Source organism: Synchiropus splendidus, chromosome 13, assembly GCF_027744825.2.
Source record: "Synchiropus splendidus isolate RoL2022-P1 chromosome 13, RoL_Sspl_1.0, whole genome shotgun sequence".
Taxonomy (NCBI): Eukaryota; Metazoa; Chordata; class Actinopteri; order Syngnathiformes; family Callionymidae; genus Synchiropus; species Synchiropus splendidus.
In genome coordinates this window covers 3,169,130-3,184,593 of record NC_071346.1, presented here as the reverse complement: position 1 = coordinate 3,184,593, position 15,464 = coordinate 3,169,130, and the positions used below count along the sequence as shown (strand labels likewise).

The following is a 15,464-nucleotide window of genomic DNA, read 5'->3' as shown; positions in this document are numbered from 1 at the left end:
AATAAAACATGATCATTTTGACATTACTGCCTTTTATTCTTCTCTTCCGTTGTGTGCGTCCCCGGCATACATGTTTTGCTGTATAGTTTAGGTTTGCACAGAAATTCAAAGTAAACACCTCCAAAGAGAAAAATCCAAGGTGCTACTGGATTAAGTCAGATTAACTCCTAATGTAATGGCGAGTCCACTGAGTCCATCTGAGGAGGCAGAACGTCGTCTGTGTCTGTCTCTTCTCCAGCCTCCCCGCTTGACTCCGTCACTCTCACTCCGCCTTTATTAGTATGAAATGCTTTCTGGGACCGTGCACAGCCGGACTCTAACTCGATTTCCAAGCGAATCTTTACCCATTCCTATGATTCATTCTGTGTAATAACATTTCATCAATGGGTTTTTGAGAGCCGCTCTTTATTTGTTATGCCTCGGATAAGCGTACGATCAAGATTAAACTTATTACTCTGTCGGCATAAACAGGCAGCAGCCAAAGCATCCAATGAAGTTACTGTGATCGATTGTATTGTTCTGCCGGTGGGACACGTAATTGTCTTTGGGGATATGAATTCTCAGCGTTCTGTAATTTCATCGCCTGGTGCCACGAGGGACAGCGGAGATTAAGAGCCCCCTGTGGAGTTTTAATTGTAAACCAACATGATCCGCACTCTTCCAACAAAACCTTTGTGTGTTCGTCTAAAACCTTGACAGATACAGGACTTTAATATCGCCGTAATTGTGCGATTCACTTACACCTCCTGATTTATTTCCCCGGTAGAGAGAGAGACACCGCAACCACGGGAAAACCTGTCCTGAGATGTTTTGTAAAACACGAGCTCGAGCTTGAATGTGAAATGTGTACATTTGTCCGGTGGCGACAAGTAAACGGCGACTCAATTGAGGTTGAAGGAAATATTTCGCACGCACACATTTGCTTCGGTCCATCGGCGTGAAAACAAGCAATCGCTTTTACCAATTTGCGTAATTGACATAGATGCTTCCGTCCTGTGGTCCACGGTTTTAGTGGAGAAAATTGAAAAGTGAATCAAATAATTCTGTTTCTTTAATTAATACAATGTGTGTGAGTCAGTGAGAGTGTGTGTGTGTGTGTCGGATGCTTTTATGTTTATGTTTAAATTATGGTATGGTTGCGTTGGAAATATAATGAACTCCAGAAAACCTCCAGAAACACAAATGCCAAACAGAGAAAACCTTGGGTGTGAAAATATGCGACACACACTGGTGAAGGCCTCACAGCTAGACATGACACCACAACGTAACGCCACAACGTAACGCCACAACGTAACGCCACAACGTCACGCCACAACGTAACGGCACATCGTCACGCCACATCGTCACGCCACAACGTCACGCCACAACGTCACGCCACAACGTCACGCCACAAAATAACACCACATCGTCACGCCACAACATCACGCCACAACGTAACGCCACAACGTAACGCCACAACGTAACGCCACAACGTAACGCCACAACGTAACGCCACAACGTCACGCCACAACGTCACGGCACAACGGCACGCCACATCGTCACGCCACATCGTCACGCCACAACGTCACGCCACAACGTCACGCCACAACGTCACGCCACAAAATAACACCACAACGTAACGCCACATCGTCACGCCACAACGTAACGCCACAACGTAACGCCACAACGTAACGCCACAACGTAACGCCACAACGTAACGCCACAACGTAACGCCACAACGTAACGCCACAACGTAACGCCACATCGTCACGCCACATCGTCACGCCACATCGTCACGCCACATCGTCACGCCACATCGTCACGCCACAACGTCACGCCACAACGTCACGCCACAACGTCACACCAAAATGTAAGGTAAGAATGTCTTGACGACACATGTGAAAACCTTTATACATAAATGTATGATACTCTTGTGCACACAAATGAAGAAAATGTTTCCTCAGTTGAAAATATGTTGCCTGTACGTGTGAAAATATGCGACACACACCAGTGAAGGCCTCGCGGCTAGACATGACAACACAACGCAACAACGCAACAACACAACGTAACGCCACAACGTCACGCTACAACGTAACGCCACAACATAACGCCACAACGTCACGCTACAACGTAACGCCACAACGTAACGCCACAACGTCACGCTACAATGTAACGCCACAATGTGACACCACAACGTCACGCTACAACATAAACGTAAATGACGCCACGTGATACCATAACGGGACGCCAGGTAATGACAAATGGCGCCACGTGAAAATCTCTTGCACAAAGGTCAGAATGTCTTGATACACGTGAAAACCTTTATACATAAATGTATGATTCTCTTGTGCACACAAATGAAAAAAAAAGTTTCCTCACATGAAATATTTTTGCCTGTACGTGTGAAAAAAAGCGACACACACTGGTGAAGGCCTCACAGCTGGACATGAAAGCCGCAAAAACCTGTCACACACTTGAGAAAACTGTTAAACAAGATTAAAATATTCACCCAAACAGCTGGGATTGGAAAACCTCTTACACACACACATGTGAAAACCTCACGGATACACAGAGGAAAACCTCCCAAATGCAGGTCATGCACGTTTGATATACGCTTGAAAATCTGTCACGCACTGACGCGAAAAACAAACCTTAAAAAACTCTTAAAATGAAAACCTCACATGCATTGAGCACATGTGAAAGCTCTTGTTCGCACAGGTTTAGTTCCACCAAACCCAAAATGAGCCGAACACAGGGCGGTTGTTAAGATGACTTCATCTTTGGCGGAGAGGTTTTCACACTTCTGGGCTTTGACCCACTTCCGACCCATTCCTCTGGTGTGACTCAGGGCTGCACTGGACAGAATCTGATAATCCCTTTCCGACTGCCTGTGTCCAGTCCCTAGAACACGAGACCTGATGGGCCACCATGCCAGACAGGACTCCACTCCAGGCCCTGCAGGAGGCAGGATGAAGCTTTTCATGAAGAGCGATGAGAGGAGCGGCGGAGGATGCAGGTGCCACCCAAACAAATAGCACAGCCTTCAAAAATAGATAAGGTCAACCAGCATTAAGCAATGGCTTCTCTCGCGAGACGATGCTAAATGCGCCCGAACAAAAGGTTGTGCACCACCATTAAGACGGTCTCCAGTGGGCGAGGTGTCTGCCGTTTCATTGTCTCGCCGCGTCCCTCAATTCATCATGCGCAGCCACTAACTGCTGAGATCATCAGATGAACGCTGTGATCCAGTCCGATTTGTGAGGCGGGGAGAGTGTTTTCTCTTCACCCTCTCATCCTCTCTGACCTCATCCTCATGCTCCTGCCAGAGTTATAGACTCACCTGTCAAGCCTGTGACAGGACAAAACAGCTCCTGACATGGCATGATGAATTATTGTCGCTGGCCCTTTAATGCTCCTCCGCTTTTGTTCTTTCTCCGGACGGAAAAAAAAAATATCCAGAGAGAGAAGGAGAGAGGAGCTGACATGCAGCAAGGACTCCCACTCGTGACATTGCAAAGACATTGCGTGCACGAGTCAAGTCAGTGAGCCGTGACTTGTTATCTTTGCAGAGAGTCACAGATGTTGCGAAAAAAAAGCGGATGAGCTGAGCGACACGCACCTGCCACCAGGAGCTGCGCAGGTCGGCAAACATCAGTTCGATGACGTCCCCGGTGTGAATGCTTAACGGGGGGCCACTCTGAGGACAGGGGGCGCCGCTGTAGTCTCTGATGGCAATCATCCTGGGCAAACCTGGGAGACACACAAACGCACTCGCCATCAGTTCCACACGGGGTCAGATCAGGAGCATTCAGATCAAGCGAATGAGACGGCTCGAGTTAAAACCCTGACTTTATGGTGAAAAATGCAAATGTAAAATTGCAAAAAATACGCCCTCATTTGGGATTAAACATTCACTCTGAACTGGTGTGTTGTTGTTCAATACATTTTTTAGTCATATTTCGGTGTCAATTCCTCAATTTCAAATTGCAAAAATTATTTCAATTTTCAATTTTTTTTATTTCAATTTTTTTCAATTTTTTTCTTTCATACAAGCAATTGATCTCCTTCCATTTCATAGCAATGACCTTCAAACTTCAGTGTGTAAAAAAAAAAAATCTCATTTACTCTAATCTAAAAAATAGATTTTAGTATTCTGTTTATATACAATTTGTAGCATTTAAAAAAATGAATTTCGTTAATGATCGCACTTCCCTCTTTTCTTCCGTCACTCTTGATCAACAACGAACAGGTTTGCCTGTGGTTCTGGTCCTCTAGTCGACGTGGGCCGTGGTAAAAAACAGCCAAACCCGCCCTGCTACTTTCAGGAATAACACCTAAAGGTCGACGCTGGTCATGATAGAGAGGTGTGATAATGAGACGGTTATTTTCAGCCGCTTGACTTTTACTGTGAAAACCACCAAAAAGCAAGTGAGAGTCGGAAAGAACTGTGACAAAGTGCGGTAAAAAGTTAGAAGATGGAGTCTTTGTTGTTCGTAGAGATGCGGTTTCAATGGAGCAGCCCTTGGTTTGGCAGACGTGTGAAACGAAATGATCGGTTTCAGCGGCGTAACTCTTAAAATCACTTCACCAGTCCACTTATCCCCGGATGGATGGGCAGCAGGGTCTGCACCGAGTCTTCACCTGCGCTCACACCAAGTGTGACTTAACAGACACCAGCCACTAGTAGTACATGTAAAGTCAAAGTAGAAAGTCTAAGACAGTGGTGCCTCTGTATTCGAACGTCCCGGAATTCGAGTTTGAACAAAAATTTCGAGATTTTTTTGCTACGGGTTTCCAGAACTCGAACGCCCCCGAAAAAAGCCGGAAAACCATAACGTGCGTGGACCGATCAGCTGACCCACGACGCGCTTTGTTTGCAGACGTGTCCCGTTAGCTACGTTTACTGACTGTTTTTTCTTCATATTGAGGTGTCAAACCTTTCCTGTCTCCTCACTGGACCGTGGTAGAGTGTCACAGGGGAGGTGCTGGAGCGCTCACTCCAGGGTTTGATGTCCTGTTGTGGGCTGGAGCTGGGACAGGGATGAGGCCAGTCTGGGACAGAGCGTGACTTGGTTTATGACTTTGTCACTGCCAAACTGCACAGAAGCGCACATTCAGAGCTGGACACGCACCGGGCACCTCTTCCCTTCTGGAGAGACGTCACTCACTCGGCAACCCCTCCCACATGCAGCGGCCACACACATAGAGGAACAGCCACCTGCAGCAGACACTCGACATTCACTCCTACAAAAGACTATTTTAAGGCTTGGAACGCATTCTTTCTTTTTCCATTCATTGTAATGGGAAAAATCCCTTCAGATTTCGAACAAATCGCTTCTCGAACGGATTGTGATCGAGAACCGAGGTACCACTGTACTTGTGACAGCTTTCCACACTGGAGGACACGACACGTTTTGAGCTGCCAGGATCGCAGTTTCAGTTGGTGAGTCATTTCAGGCAACATCTGTCGCATGAGTGGCTGAAGTTGCCAGATCTGAACTACGGCGTGTAGCCGATCAGAGCCGAGCTTTTATGGTGACGCATGCAGAGCAGGAAAATACTTCAACAAGGCAAAGAAGTGAAATGAAAGACAAGAGGAGAGGGATCTGATGGACCCAGACACGACGGCGTCCAAGTCTTTTGTCGCTTTGAAAGTGGGGTCACCAACCTTTTAAGTGTGTGACCCCAACAGTTACCATCTGTTGATAATTGATATTCCTCTGGAATAGTCTTCACAATAATTACCAATGGTGAAGCAACAGTAATAAGATGATTATTACATGATAATTATTATTTTTGGTTTCTTTTTGAACGGCTCATGGGCTTCTCCCTTGGTCCATGCAGGCTACAGTACCAGGTGTCTGTGAGCACCATGTTGGTCGCCTCTGCTTTGAAATACTTCCATCTTGGGGCTAAAAAATGCATGTTGACCTCCGCCCCCAGAAGATTGACCTACTTTTTCCTACTCATTTTCAGCTGCTGCCATTCAGTTTGTTGACCTGTCTAGAAACATATTGAAGGTGTGTTGTTTACAGCGAAGGAATGAAGGAGGTTAAGACGGTTCCTTTCCTTTCCTACATTGGTTCTGCTTCCCTCAGTGAAGAGGAGGGAATGCGGAAATCGATCAAGGGCCACACACGGCCCCCGGTCCTGACTTTGTCTCTCAGATCAGAGGGATGTTGATCAAGTGTGGGAAGCAGCTCCGCACTCGCTCAGAGTGCTGTACACTGCTGTGATCATAAGGAACCGGAGAAATTCATAATGTGAGAGCAGCACTCCGGGTTTTGATAGGGGCCCCTCGCAGACGCTTTCCCGTGCAGCATGGCGGCAATTTGCTTTCACAGCGAATTCATCTCTTTGATTCCTGAACGCTGGAGCTCCAATCCTTTCACCGCGCGCCAGACAAACACAGCCACGAGCCTCCAGCTCTGGCAGAGACTGAGCGCCGCTGCCAACGCTGGAGACGTCGCCACTTACTCTCCCGAGACCCCTCAGAAGACGACCGGGGCAAATCAAACAGGGAGGGGGGGGGACGAGTTCCCGCTGATGTATATCACGCTCGTTTCATCTTCAGATGGAAACGTTTAACTTATCTTCACGCCGAAAGAAAAATGAACCGTCAAAGTCAAACATCTTACCGCGGCGCTTTTGAAGAAAGGTTGTTGTTCCAAAGCTGAAGGTGTGACAATTTTGTTGGAAAATATTGTGCGGTTGCACCTCAGACACCGGAGATTTGGGCTGAAATGATCATTCCAAAATGGATTTCCTCAAAATTCAACGCCAGCTTTTCCAGATTTTTGTAAACTAAAACTCATCGTCGAGATGTTTCTCCAGCAGAACTGGAGTTCACTGAGGTCAGAGTGAAGGAGCTGTATTGTTTTTCAAGCATAAATCCGAGGAAAGGGTTCAGAAACGCGCTTCAAAGTGGAGTGCAAGTGCCCGGAGACAGCAGTGCCAAGCGTGGCTTCGTATTCAAAAGGAGTATTGGTTTTCAAAGAGCACTGAGCAAAAACTGTGAAGCCTGCAGGACCAGACCCATGTGGAGCCCAGCACGTCCCACACCGTCACATTGCTGGGCGAGTGGCTGCCACAGTGTGCATCTCTATATCATAAAAGACATGATAAAGTCCTGTCATACGTTCTCCATACTGACCTGAATCGGTTGGTGATGTACTGTCCTGCAAGAGAGAATTACAATGAATAAAATTAAGCAGGAAGAGACTCAGGCCGGCCTCAACCATGACTCAAACGCCAGACGCATTCAGAGGACCAGAAAAGGAACTTGAGAAAATAAACTTTCCAGTCATCTCAACTGGCCTTTTGAGCGAAGGCGCGCCGGCGAGCAGCACCAGGAAGGACACAAGTCTGGGTGAAGCAGACGTTTTGCGTGGTACGTCAGAATAAACTTTTGCAAGTGGAGAGGCACAAGTTTGTAAGAGAAAATTCAACCTGTCAAACAGCCCTCCCATTACCTCAAGCATTATGAACACCTGCGACATAATGTGAAAGCTTATAACTATTACTATTTAAGGCGCCTTAAAAGAAACTTTTTATTCACTCATTAATATTTTTGGCTGAAACTAAGTGAAAACCAAAACTGATGGCAGCTTTTCTTCACCTCCTCTCCACTCGCAAATTAACAGGGAGAAAATGTTCATTAAAAAGCGCCCAAAGATGTCGGTCAGGTAAGTTTGGGTCGCCTTAAATGTACCATGAACTCAGCAAAAGTCTCAGCAATGGTACTATACAGATGAGGTTTTAGTTATCAGCAAGGTTCCCTTTCACTTTCCGTTGCAGCCATCTGCGGTGCCACAGTGTTGCAGTCGAGATCACGTTACCCAGACAACAGCATACAGAGCCCCAAAACACAAAGTTGTGACCAAGACCAATGAGGGGGACTAGACCAGGACCGAGACCAAACTGAACACAGGACCTACTGCTAGCTTGTTCCAATGAAAGCATTCAATTCTTTGTTTATTTTGAAAAAAATACTTGGTCATGGTCATGGGTCTTTGTCTTTGTCTTTGTCTTTGTCTTTGTCTTTGTCTTTGTCATGGTCGTTGTCATGGTCTTGGTCTGGGTCTGGGTCTGGGTCTGGGTCTTGGACTTGGACTTGGGGTTGGACTGGTTCTGGCTCTTGGTTATGGTCTTGGTCTGGGTCTGGGTCTGGATCTTGGTTATGGTTATGGTTATGGTTACGGTTACGGTTACGGTCATGGTCATGGTCATGGTCATGGTCATGGTCATGGTCATGGTCATGGTCATGGTCATGGTCATGGTCTGGGTCTGGGTCTGGGTCTGGGTCTGGGTCTTGGTCTTGGTCTTGGACTTGGACTTGGGCTTGGACTGGTTCTGGCTCTTGGTTATGGTCTGGGTCTGGATCTGGGTCTGGGCCTTGGTTTTGGTCTTGGTTATGGTCTTGGTTATGGCCTTGGTCTGGGTCTGGGTCTGGGTCTGGATCTTGGTTATGGTTACGGTTACGGTTATGGTCATGGTCATGGTCATGGTCTGGGTCTGGGTCTGGGTCTGGGTCTGGGTCTGGGTCTGGGTCTTGGACTTGGACTTGGACTTGGACTTGGGCTTGGACTGGTTCTGGCTCTTGGTTATGGTCTGGGTCTGGGTCTGGATATTGGTTATGGTTACGGTTACGGTTACGGTTACGGTTATGGCTATGGTCCTGGTCCTGGTCCTGGTCATGGTCATGGTCATGGTCTCAGCCCCTCTAAGTCTTGTTCTCTGTATGCTCTGATCTGAGTCCCAGGTGAGGAGGTCTCGACTGCAACACTACTGAAGCACAGAGAGGAACCTCCACAACAACAATGGAAGAATCCCTGAATTCCACCTGCTACACGGACGGTTCAAGCGTTCCAGTCTCTTTACATAAAGGAAACACTTATATAATGCAGCACATAGATTCGACCCTCTCATGAAGCGGTCAGAGCTTCTCTCCTCAACTGTCCATGTATCACTGAGGGCAGCAAAGAGGAAGAGGAAGGTCTTACCTTGAGTCTGAGTTTGGCAGAATCTGCAGTCAGTGGAGAGAAAGACAAAGTGAGAAGAATAGAATATCAGAGCGTGGTGACTTCTTGACAAACAACTGCCAGCCTCCTCTGCACCTCATGGCCTCTCAGAATACATCAAGACATTCAGACGTCTGCGGAGACAGCTGGAGCCGACCCTGTCTGCAGGTCCAATGGACCTCAGCCGCGCACCTACAGCCACGCTGAGACGCAAACGGGCCAAATAACTGGAGCAATAACTGGCCCATGCAGGGCCATTGGTGGAGCTTACACTGAGGAAAAACACCTGGAATATCTCACTGAGCTCAACACCCACAAAACCACCTGCTTCTCAGCAATCTGATGCTTTAATATCTTGAAAAACCATCAGCTTTCCTTTGTCTAATCGGGAGGCGTTTTGAGTTACCTGTTCTCCCACAGACTCCAAGTCGACCGAGACACTCTTTATGGGCGGCAAGTCCACACTTCAGACAGAGGTAGCCCTGGTTTAACACGCCCCTGAAAACAACAGCGTAAAGATGCTTTTAAAATTCAAGACCGGGAGCTGAAGAACTGTCGACGCCCGGTTCAAGATGGCTGCCACTCTAGCAAGCTGGTTTTTAGACTTTTATTTTATTATTTTATTTTTTATTTTTAGAGTGCAACATTAATTCATTCCTGGAGGTTCAGCGCTGACCGAAGACACAAGCTTTTTACCTCATTGCCTTGTGAAATGACATGAAACCATGTGATCATCACAAAGATATTTGTCATAGAAAAGTCCAACCAGCAGCAGAAGCAGGTGAAAGTCATGTTCATCAAATTTACTAAAGAAAAAAAGAAAAAAAAAATGTTGTGAAAATTGGAAAAAATGAAAGAAATTCTAAATAAAATAAATTATATCATAAAATAAAATAATACATTTTATGTCAACTCCAAAGAAGATAGAAGTGAAGTGTATATAACAGTATCACCACTTCAAAACGGCTTCAACAGGTGCTTTCATGAACAGTGTTTCCTGTTGGGGGCGCCATCACTTTCTTTATCATTGTTTTTCAAGAACTTCTCCATGGTTGTTAACCACAGTACCACAGATTTGCAGCTGCCAGGTCAATTCAGTGACTCACTACTGCCACCATACGTGACTCATGTGTTATAACTGAGCCTCTCGCGGGCCTCATAGCCTACAGGTGTAAAACAAAAAAACTTTTAGTGGCCCTCGAGGAGGCGCTCAGGGCCCAACCCATGTGCCATGGTTAAGAACCACTGGTCCATATAACCACGCTGCTACTGTCTTCAGTGTAAAGCCAACTGCATGACCTGAAAGCTCTTACTGGCAGGTTTGACGCATTTTTTTTATCATTACATTGTAACTACAATGAAATTCTTGACAGGTTGGAGAGGTAGACCCGAGTATTTGCTACTGAGGATGGAGTCTGGTTCCAGTCATGCTGGAAAGTCAGAGAATGAGTGCAGCAGGGTGGAGTTAAACCACACACAAGAGCAGAATGAAAACTGTCCCCGTACGTACCTCAACAGCAGCTGACAGAAGCTGCACGACGAGATCCTTTCAAACGTGTACATTTTGAACATGTGGAAGTTGTGGTTGGCCTTTTCTGGTCGGATGTTTGATCTGAGACAAGGAAAGCAGGTCAATTCCTTTTAAATCGAACCGCAGATTTGAAAGCAAAACAGATGAGAAAAGTGGCGGAAATGTTCGGACTGTCTCGAAAAAGAGAAATACGGAAAATTCTTTTTGAGCTTTTAGAGGTTTTCATCTGTGTTCAGTGGAGGATGACGCCTTCAAAACAAAAAGGTCATTGTAGGTGGGTTTCAGTTTGGTCCTGGTTAAGGTTAGTCGTGTGTTTTGGATGGTTAGGTTCAGGGTGAGAGGTCCTCACAAGGATAGACATCCAATCGTGTGTGTGTGTGTGTGTGTGAGAGAGGTTTTAACTTTCATATCTGGTTTAGCTATGCAATGTACACATTTTTGCTGGTCCCCACAAGATTAGGATTCACAATAACTAAGTCATTGTAGGGTTTAGGTTTGGTTTATCAGAACCAGAATCAGAACCAGAATCAAATGTATTGCCATGGTCAGTGGGGATCCCACCAACTAGGAAAGTGCTTTGGAATAAAATAAAATAAAATAAAATAAAATAAAATAAAATAAAATAAAATAAAATAAAATAAAATAAAATTAGCCATTTGTTTTGGATGGTTCGGTGCAGAGTGAGAGGCTGGGGAAAGGGTTATGTCACTGACAGGTCCTCACAAGGATAGACATCCAATCATGTGTGAGTGTGTGTGTGTCCCCACAAGATTAGGATTCACAATAACTAAGTCATTGTAATTGGGTTTAGGTTTGGTTTATCCGAATCAGAGTTATTTATTTTTATTGCCATGGTCAGTGGGGATCCCACCAACTAGGAACGTGCTTTGGAATAAAGTGCTGTCAATATATAAAATAAAATAAAATAAAATAAAATAAAATAAAATAAAATAAAATAAAATAAAAATTAAGAGTTCGTAAGCATAAGGTTTTACTTCACTTTACCATTTTTTTTGGACGGTTCAGTTCAGAGTGAGAGGCTGGGGAAAGGGTTGTGACAATGAAATGTCCCCACAAGGATAGCGGCACTGCCATGCGTTTGAGTGAGTGTGAGTGAAACGGTGCATCCCTTGATCCCATCTTTTACACAGCGACGCAGAGTTTTGGATAGAAACAGGACTGGCTGCATTAGCATTTTACACCATCGGCTTGTGAGTGCAACTCGCTGCGAGGGAGGAGTAATGAAACTCTGTCATTGTGCGCATCACAAAAGCAAATCTTCCAGTCAACAACTCCATCCTCACCAGGCGCACGGCTCCCATTGTTACAAAGCAACACTGCAGACGTGTAAGAGCCGTGTGACGCGCTGATGCAGAAGGAGCCATTGATGTCTTTGTCGCGCCGCAGCGTTGGGAACAGTTCAGTGTGTGTGTCGTCGCACTGTTGTCAGCATTGTGTACTTGATTACAGCTCAGACCTGATCAAACAGTGCTCACGAGAGAGTCAACACCTTTCCCCGGCCTTGGAATGGCAGGCATGCAAACAAAGACAACCCACACGCACCAGCCCGCCTGTACTCACATCGCCACTTCGAAATGCTCCAGCCACTTCTTCTTCAGCTCCCGCGTCTTGAAAAAGAGTTCGAAGCCCGTCAGCCCCTGCTGGTGAGTCACGTAGAACCCGTAGCACCACTGTGAAGGTCAGACAGAGGACGTCAGTCCAGGCTTATCTACGGAAACACGCGGCACCACAGCACCGCTGTTTACCAAGAGGTGAGTTCGGAAACACGGCGAATTAACGGCGCTTCTGTCTGTCGCTTTGTGTCCATTTATAGGGAGGAAAGCTGAGAAATGTCTCTAAAAACACCAGTTTAAAGACACAAGAACGAGTCATCTTTGGTTTGTTCTTGTTGTCAGGAAAGGCCGCCATTGTTAAGCAACACTAGTGATGAGGCTTCATGAAACAGTGTCCGGATTTTCAGAGGCCACCAGGTGGCGCTGTCGGCTGTAAAACTTTTAGGACTACGACAACTCGGTCAATGAAACCTCACATCATTTCTAAACCAAGAGCGCCATCTAGTGGGCCACTGTTTCATGATGCCTCATCTACCCACCACTACAATACGATACCGCTTCAGATATGAAGACAGCACAGCGACGAGGAGAAAATAAGCCATAAAAATGAGTGAGGAAACAGAAAACATTGGAGGAAATGTTGCAATTATGAGATTAAAAATCCAGCGTATGAGATGGAAGATGGAAAGTATGAGACAATCAGTCATATATTTCAAAAGTTTACATTTTTACATGTCATTATTGTGGCAAAATATGAACACTTCACTCGTGGATTGATCATTGTTGATAAAATGAGTTGGAATATTGAGTAAAAATAGGAAATATTTGAAAATGAATGCAACATTAACAGTAAATATATTGAGGAAAACGTTCACATCACCTGGATGTGAGGTGGTTAAAAAGTGATATTAAAAATATAGATAGATAAATAAAATTTAATTGAAATGTTTTGCTATTTTAATAATTTGATAGACTTCAATGATTATTAAAATGAATGATAAAATATGGGAATTTAAAATTAAATTTAATTTAATAAAATGTATTTAATTTTATTTATCGAAAATGGTGGGATTTGGAGAAAATGCTTCACTCGTAAAAGGTGATAATAATGGTTGGAATATTTGTGATTATTAAACGCAGGTGAATGAAGCGTAAAGAGTCAATATTTCATTGCTCCTCGCCCTGAGCCGGTTCCTTCCTCAGCATCCCGCCGAAGCGCCTGGAGTGCGAGGTAACCCACATTTCTGGCTCCGCCCCCGTCAGCCCCACACAGCCAATCACTGCCTTTGTTCTTCCTCAGCGATCCTTCAGTTCTTTAAAAACTATTCTGGTTCCTCCACAGCGCCGGAGGGAGCAAAGACTTGCCAGAGATTCTGCGAAAACAGGAGGTGACGACGACCGTTCGGTGTCTGTGGAAAAGTTGCTGAGCTCAAACTCCGTCACCACAGCATCCATGGCTCCGACAGCGCCGCACTCTGGCTTCCCAACCCTCCGTATTTCTCCGAGCCGCGGCAGGCGCGAGAGTTTAACTGGAGTTCAGCCCAAAAGGGACCCGAGCGGTGATGAAACTGAATCCGACCACTTCTCATCTTGAATTCCTCAGCAACTATCGCTAAAGCTAAAGAGCCCTACGCTGCATTTCACAACAAACGGAGCAGCGTTTCCGGGTTTTTGGCGCTCATTAGCTCCTCTTGTGTGGTTCGCCCACAGGCACATTTAAAAACAACCTCTCACCTGAGCCGGTTCCAGCTCGGCGTGCCACCCTTAATAACAGCATGGGAGACGGCGTGGAGGCTAAAGTCCGGGGAGAGCTCCGCTGAGCGCTAAATCATTCATGACCGCTCGGCGAAGCACATTCACACTCTGAAGTTTCATTTAGCAGAAAATGATATATAGCTCTGGGCACTGGTGGAGGACTGCGCGCATTTATCACCTGCTATTAGCATCTCTGTCTTGCCGCGTGTGGGTGGGTGTCTGTTAATATTTGTACTTTCTCCGTCTGCATCTGCGTTTGTTTTCACGCCACCTGCCTTTTATTGAATGAGAGTGAGACAGGTGAACGCCGAGTCATCGTTTCTGACGCTTCCTGTTCAACAGTCACAGGCGGACGTGACCGACGCGCACCACATGTTGACGCGCGCTCCAAACACGGCGCAGAGTTCAGTCAACAAGCAAGAGGGAAGGGGGGGGAGATTTTCTGGCAGGCTGTCCCGCTCACATTAGTCGGAGAGGGAAGACGCCATCTGTGGGCATAGATCAACAAGACGTCAACAAGTCCCCTCCGTGACGAGCCGCTCCACGAGTCACAGAGTAACTGAGACCCGCCAAGTGGGTTTCTAAATCAGAGAGTCACAAACAAATCCCACTTAATCCAACCGGGGACTCGATTTGTGGGCTGCACTAAATCTGTCGGATGTCGGGTTGGATTTTAGCCGGGTGGAATCGTGTTCAGTTCGGTTGAGGTGGTTCAGGCATCTCGTGAGGAAGCGCCTCCTGTGGGAGGTGCTTCAGGCACGGCCAGCTGGGAGGAGACCAAGGGGTTGAGCCAGGACCAGGTGGAGGGATTATTTCTCTTCATCTCCCCCAGTCAGAGTAGCTGGATGTTGGCCGGGAGAAGGGCGTTTGGCGCAACCCTCTGAAGCATCGGATATGGATGGATGGAGACGTGACGTAGTGAAGTAGCCCCGGACCAATCACGACAGTCAGTCACGGTCAGACAAACAAACGCAGCTCGACCGTGACCTATCAGCACCGGACGTGTCGCCGCCCCGTAGCGGAGCGAGTGCTGCTGAGATTAAATGAGACAATTCCATTCATTATTCATCCAGTGTCTGCTGCTTCTCCCGGACATTCCATGGCCCCGTGTTCCGTCCCGGCTGACTCCAGGTGACAGGTCGGCAACGCCCCGTACAGGACCTGGGCTATTCTCAGACCACACAAAGGCAGCGGGGCCCAAATTTAGAGTCGGCGAAGTCCGCATTCATATTAATGGACAGTGGGAAATAGACTTCAAGGTTGCGTCCCAGCTCCTCGAGGAAAGGGACGGCGGCGATATCCCTGCAGCTGCTGGGGCGATTAGCTACTAGCTGCTAGCTTGACCCGGGGCCTCCTCCCAGTTAGAGATGCCCAGGGAGGCTTCAACTGACTTCTCTCCATGTCAGTGAGTAGCTACTCTGAATATCTCACGGACGACTGAGCTCCTCACCTCATCTGAAACAGACTTTCAAGTCAACATAAAGACACGATTGTTGCGCTACATCATGGGACCAGGGAATGCGAAATGTTTCAGACGACTTGTTGCGTGAAACGCTGAACTCTGGCGACAAGTCGCAGCGTGTCAGCCAGTCAGAGCCGTGATAT

At 46.6% G+C, this 15,464-nt stretch overlaps 1 protein-coding gene across 5 annotated transcripts in view; it reads right to left on the bottom strand.

Annotated features, from left to right (window-relative positions):
* LOC128769086 (guanine nucleotide exchange factor VAV3-like) overlaps positions 1–15,464 on the bottom strand; it is a 49,384-nt gene that overhangs the window by 18,251 nt on the left and 15,669 nt on the right. For all 5 annotated transcript variants that reach the window (XM_053882382.1, XM_053882383.1, XM_053882384.1 and 2 more), the window contains exons 15-20: positions 12,112–12,221; positions 10,510–10,611; positions 9,406–9,497; positions 8,982–9,004; positions 7,133–7,157; positions 3,599–3,729 (exon numbers count right to left, since the gene is read on the bottom strand). In XM_053882382.1, the coding sequence (XP_053738357.1) occupies positions 3,599–3,729; positions 7,133–7,157; positions 8,982–9,004; positions 9,406–9,497; positions 10,510–10,611; positions 12,112–12,221 (483 nt within the window). The remainder of the gene's footprint in view (positions 1–3,598; positions 3,730–7,132; positions 7,158–8,981; positions 9,005–9,405; positions 9,498–10,509; positions 10,612–12,111; positions 12,222–15,464) is intronic.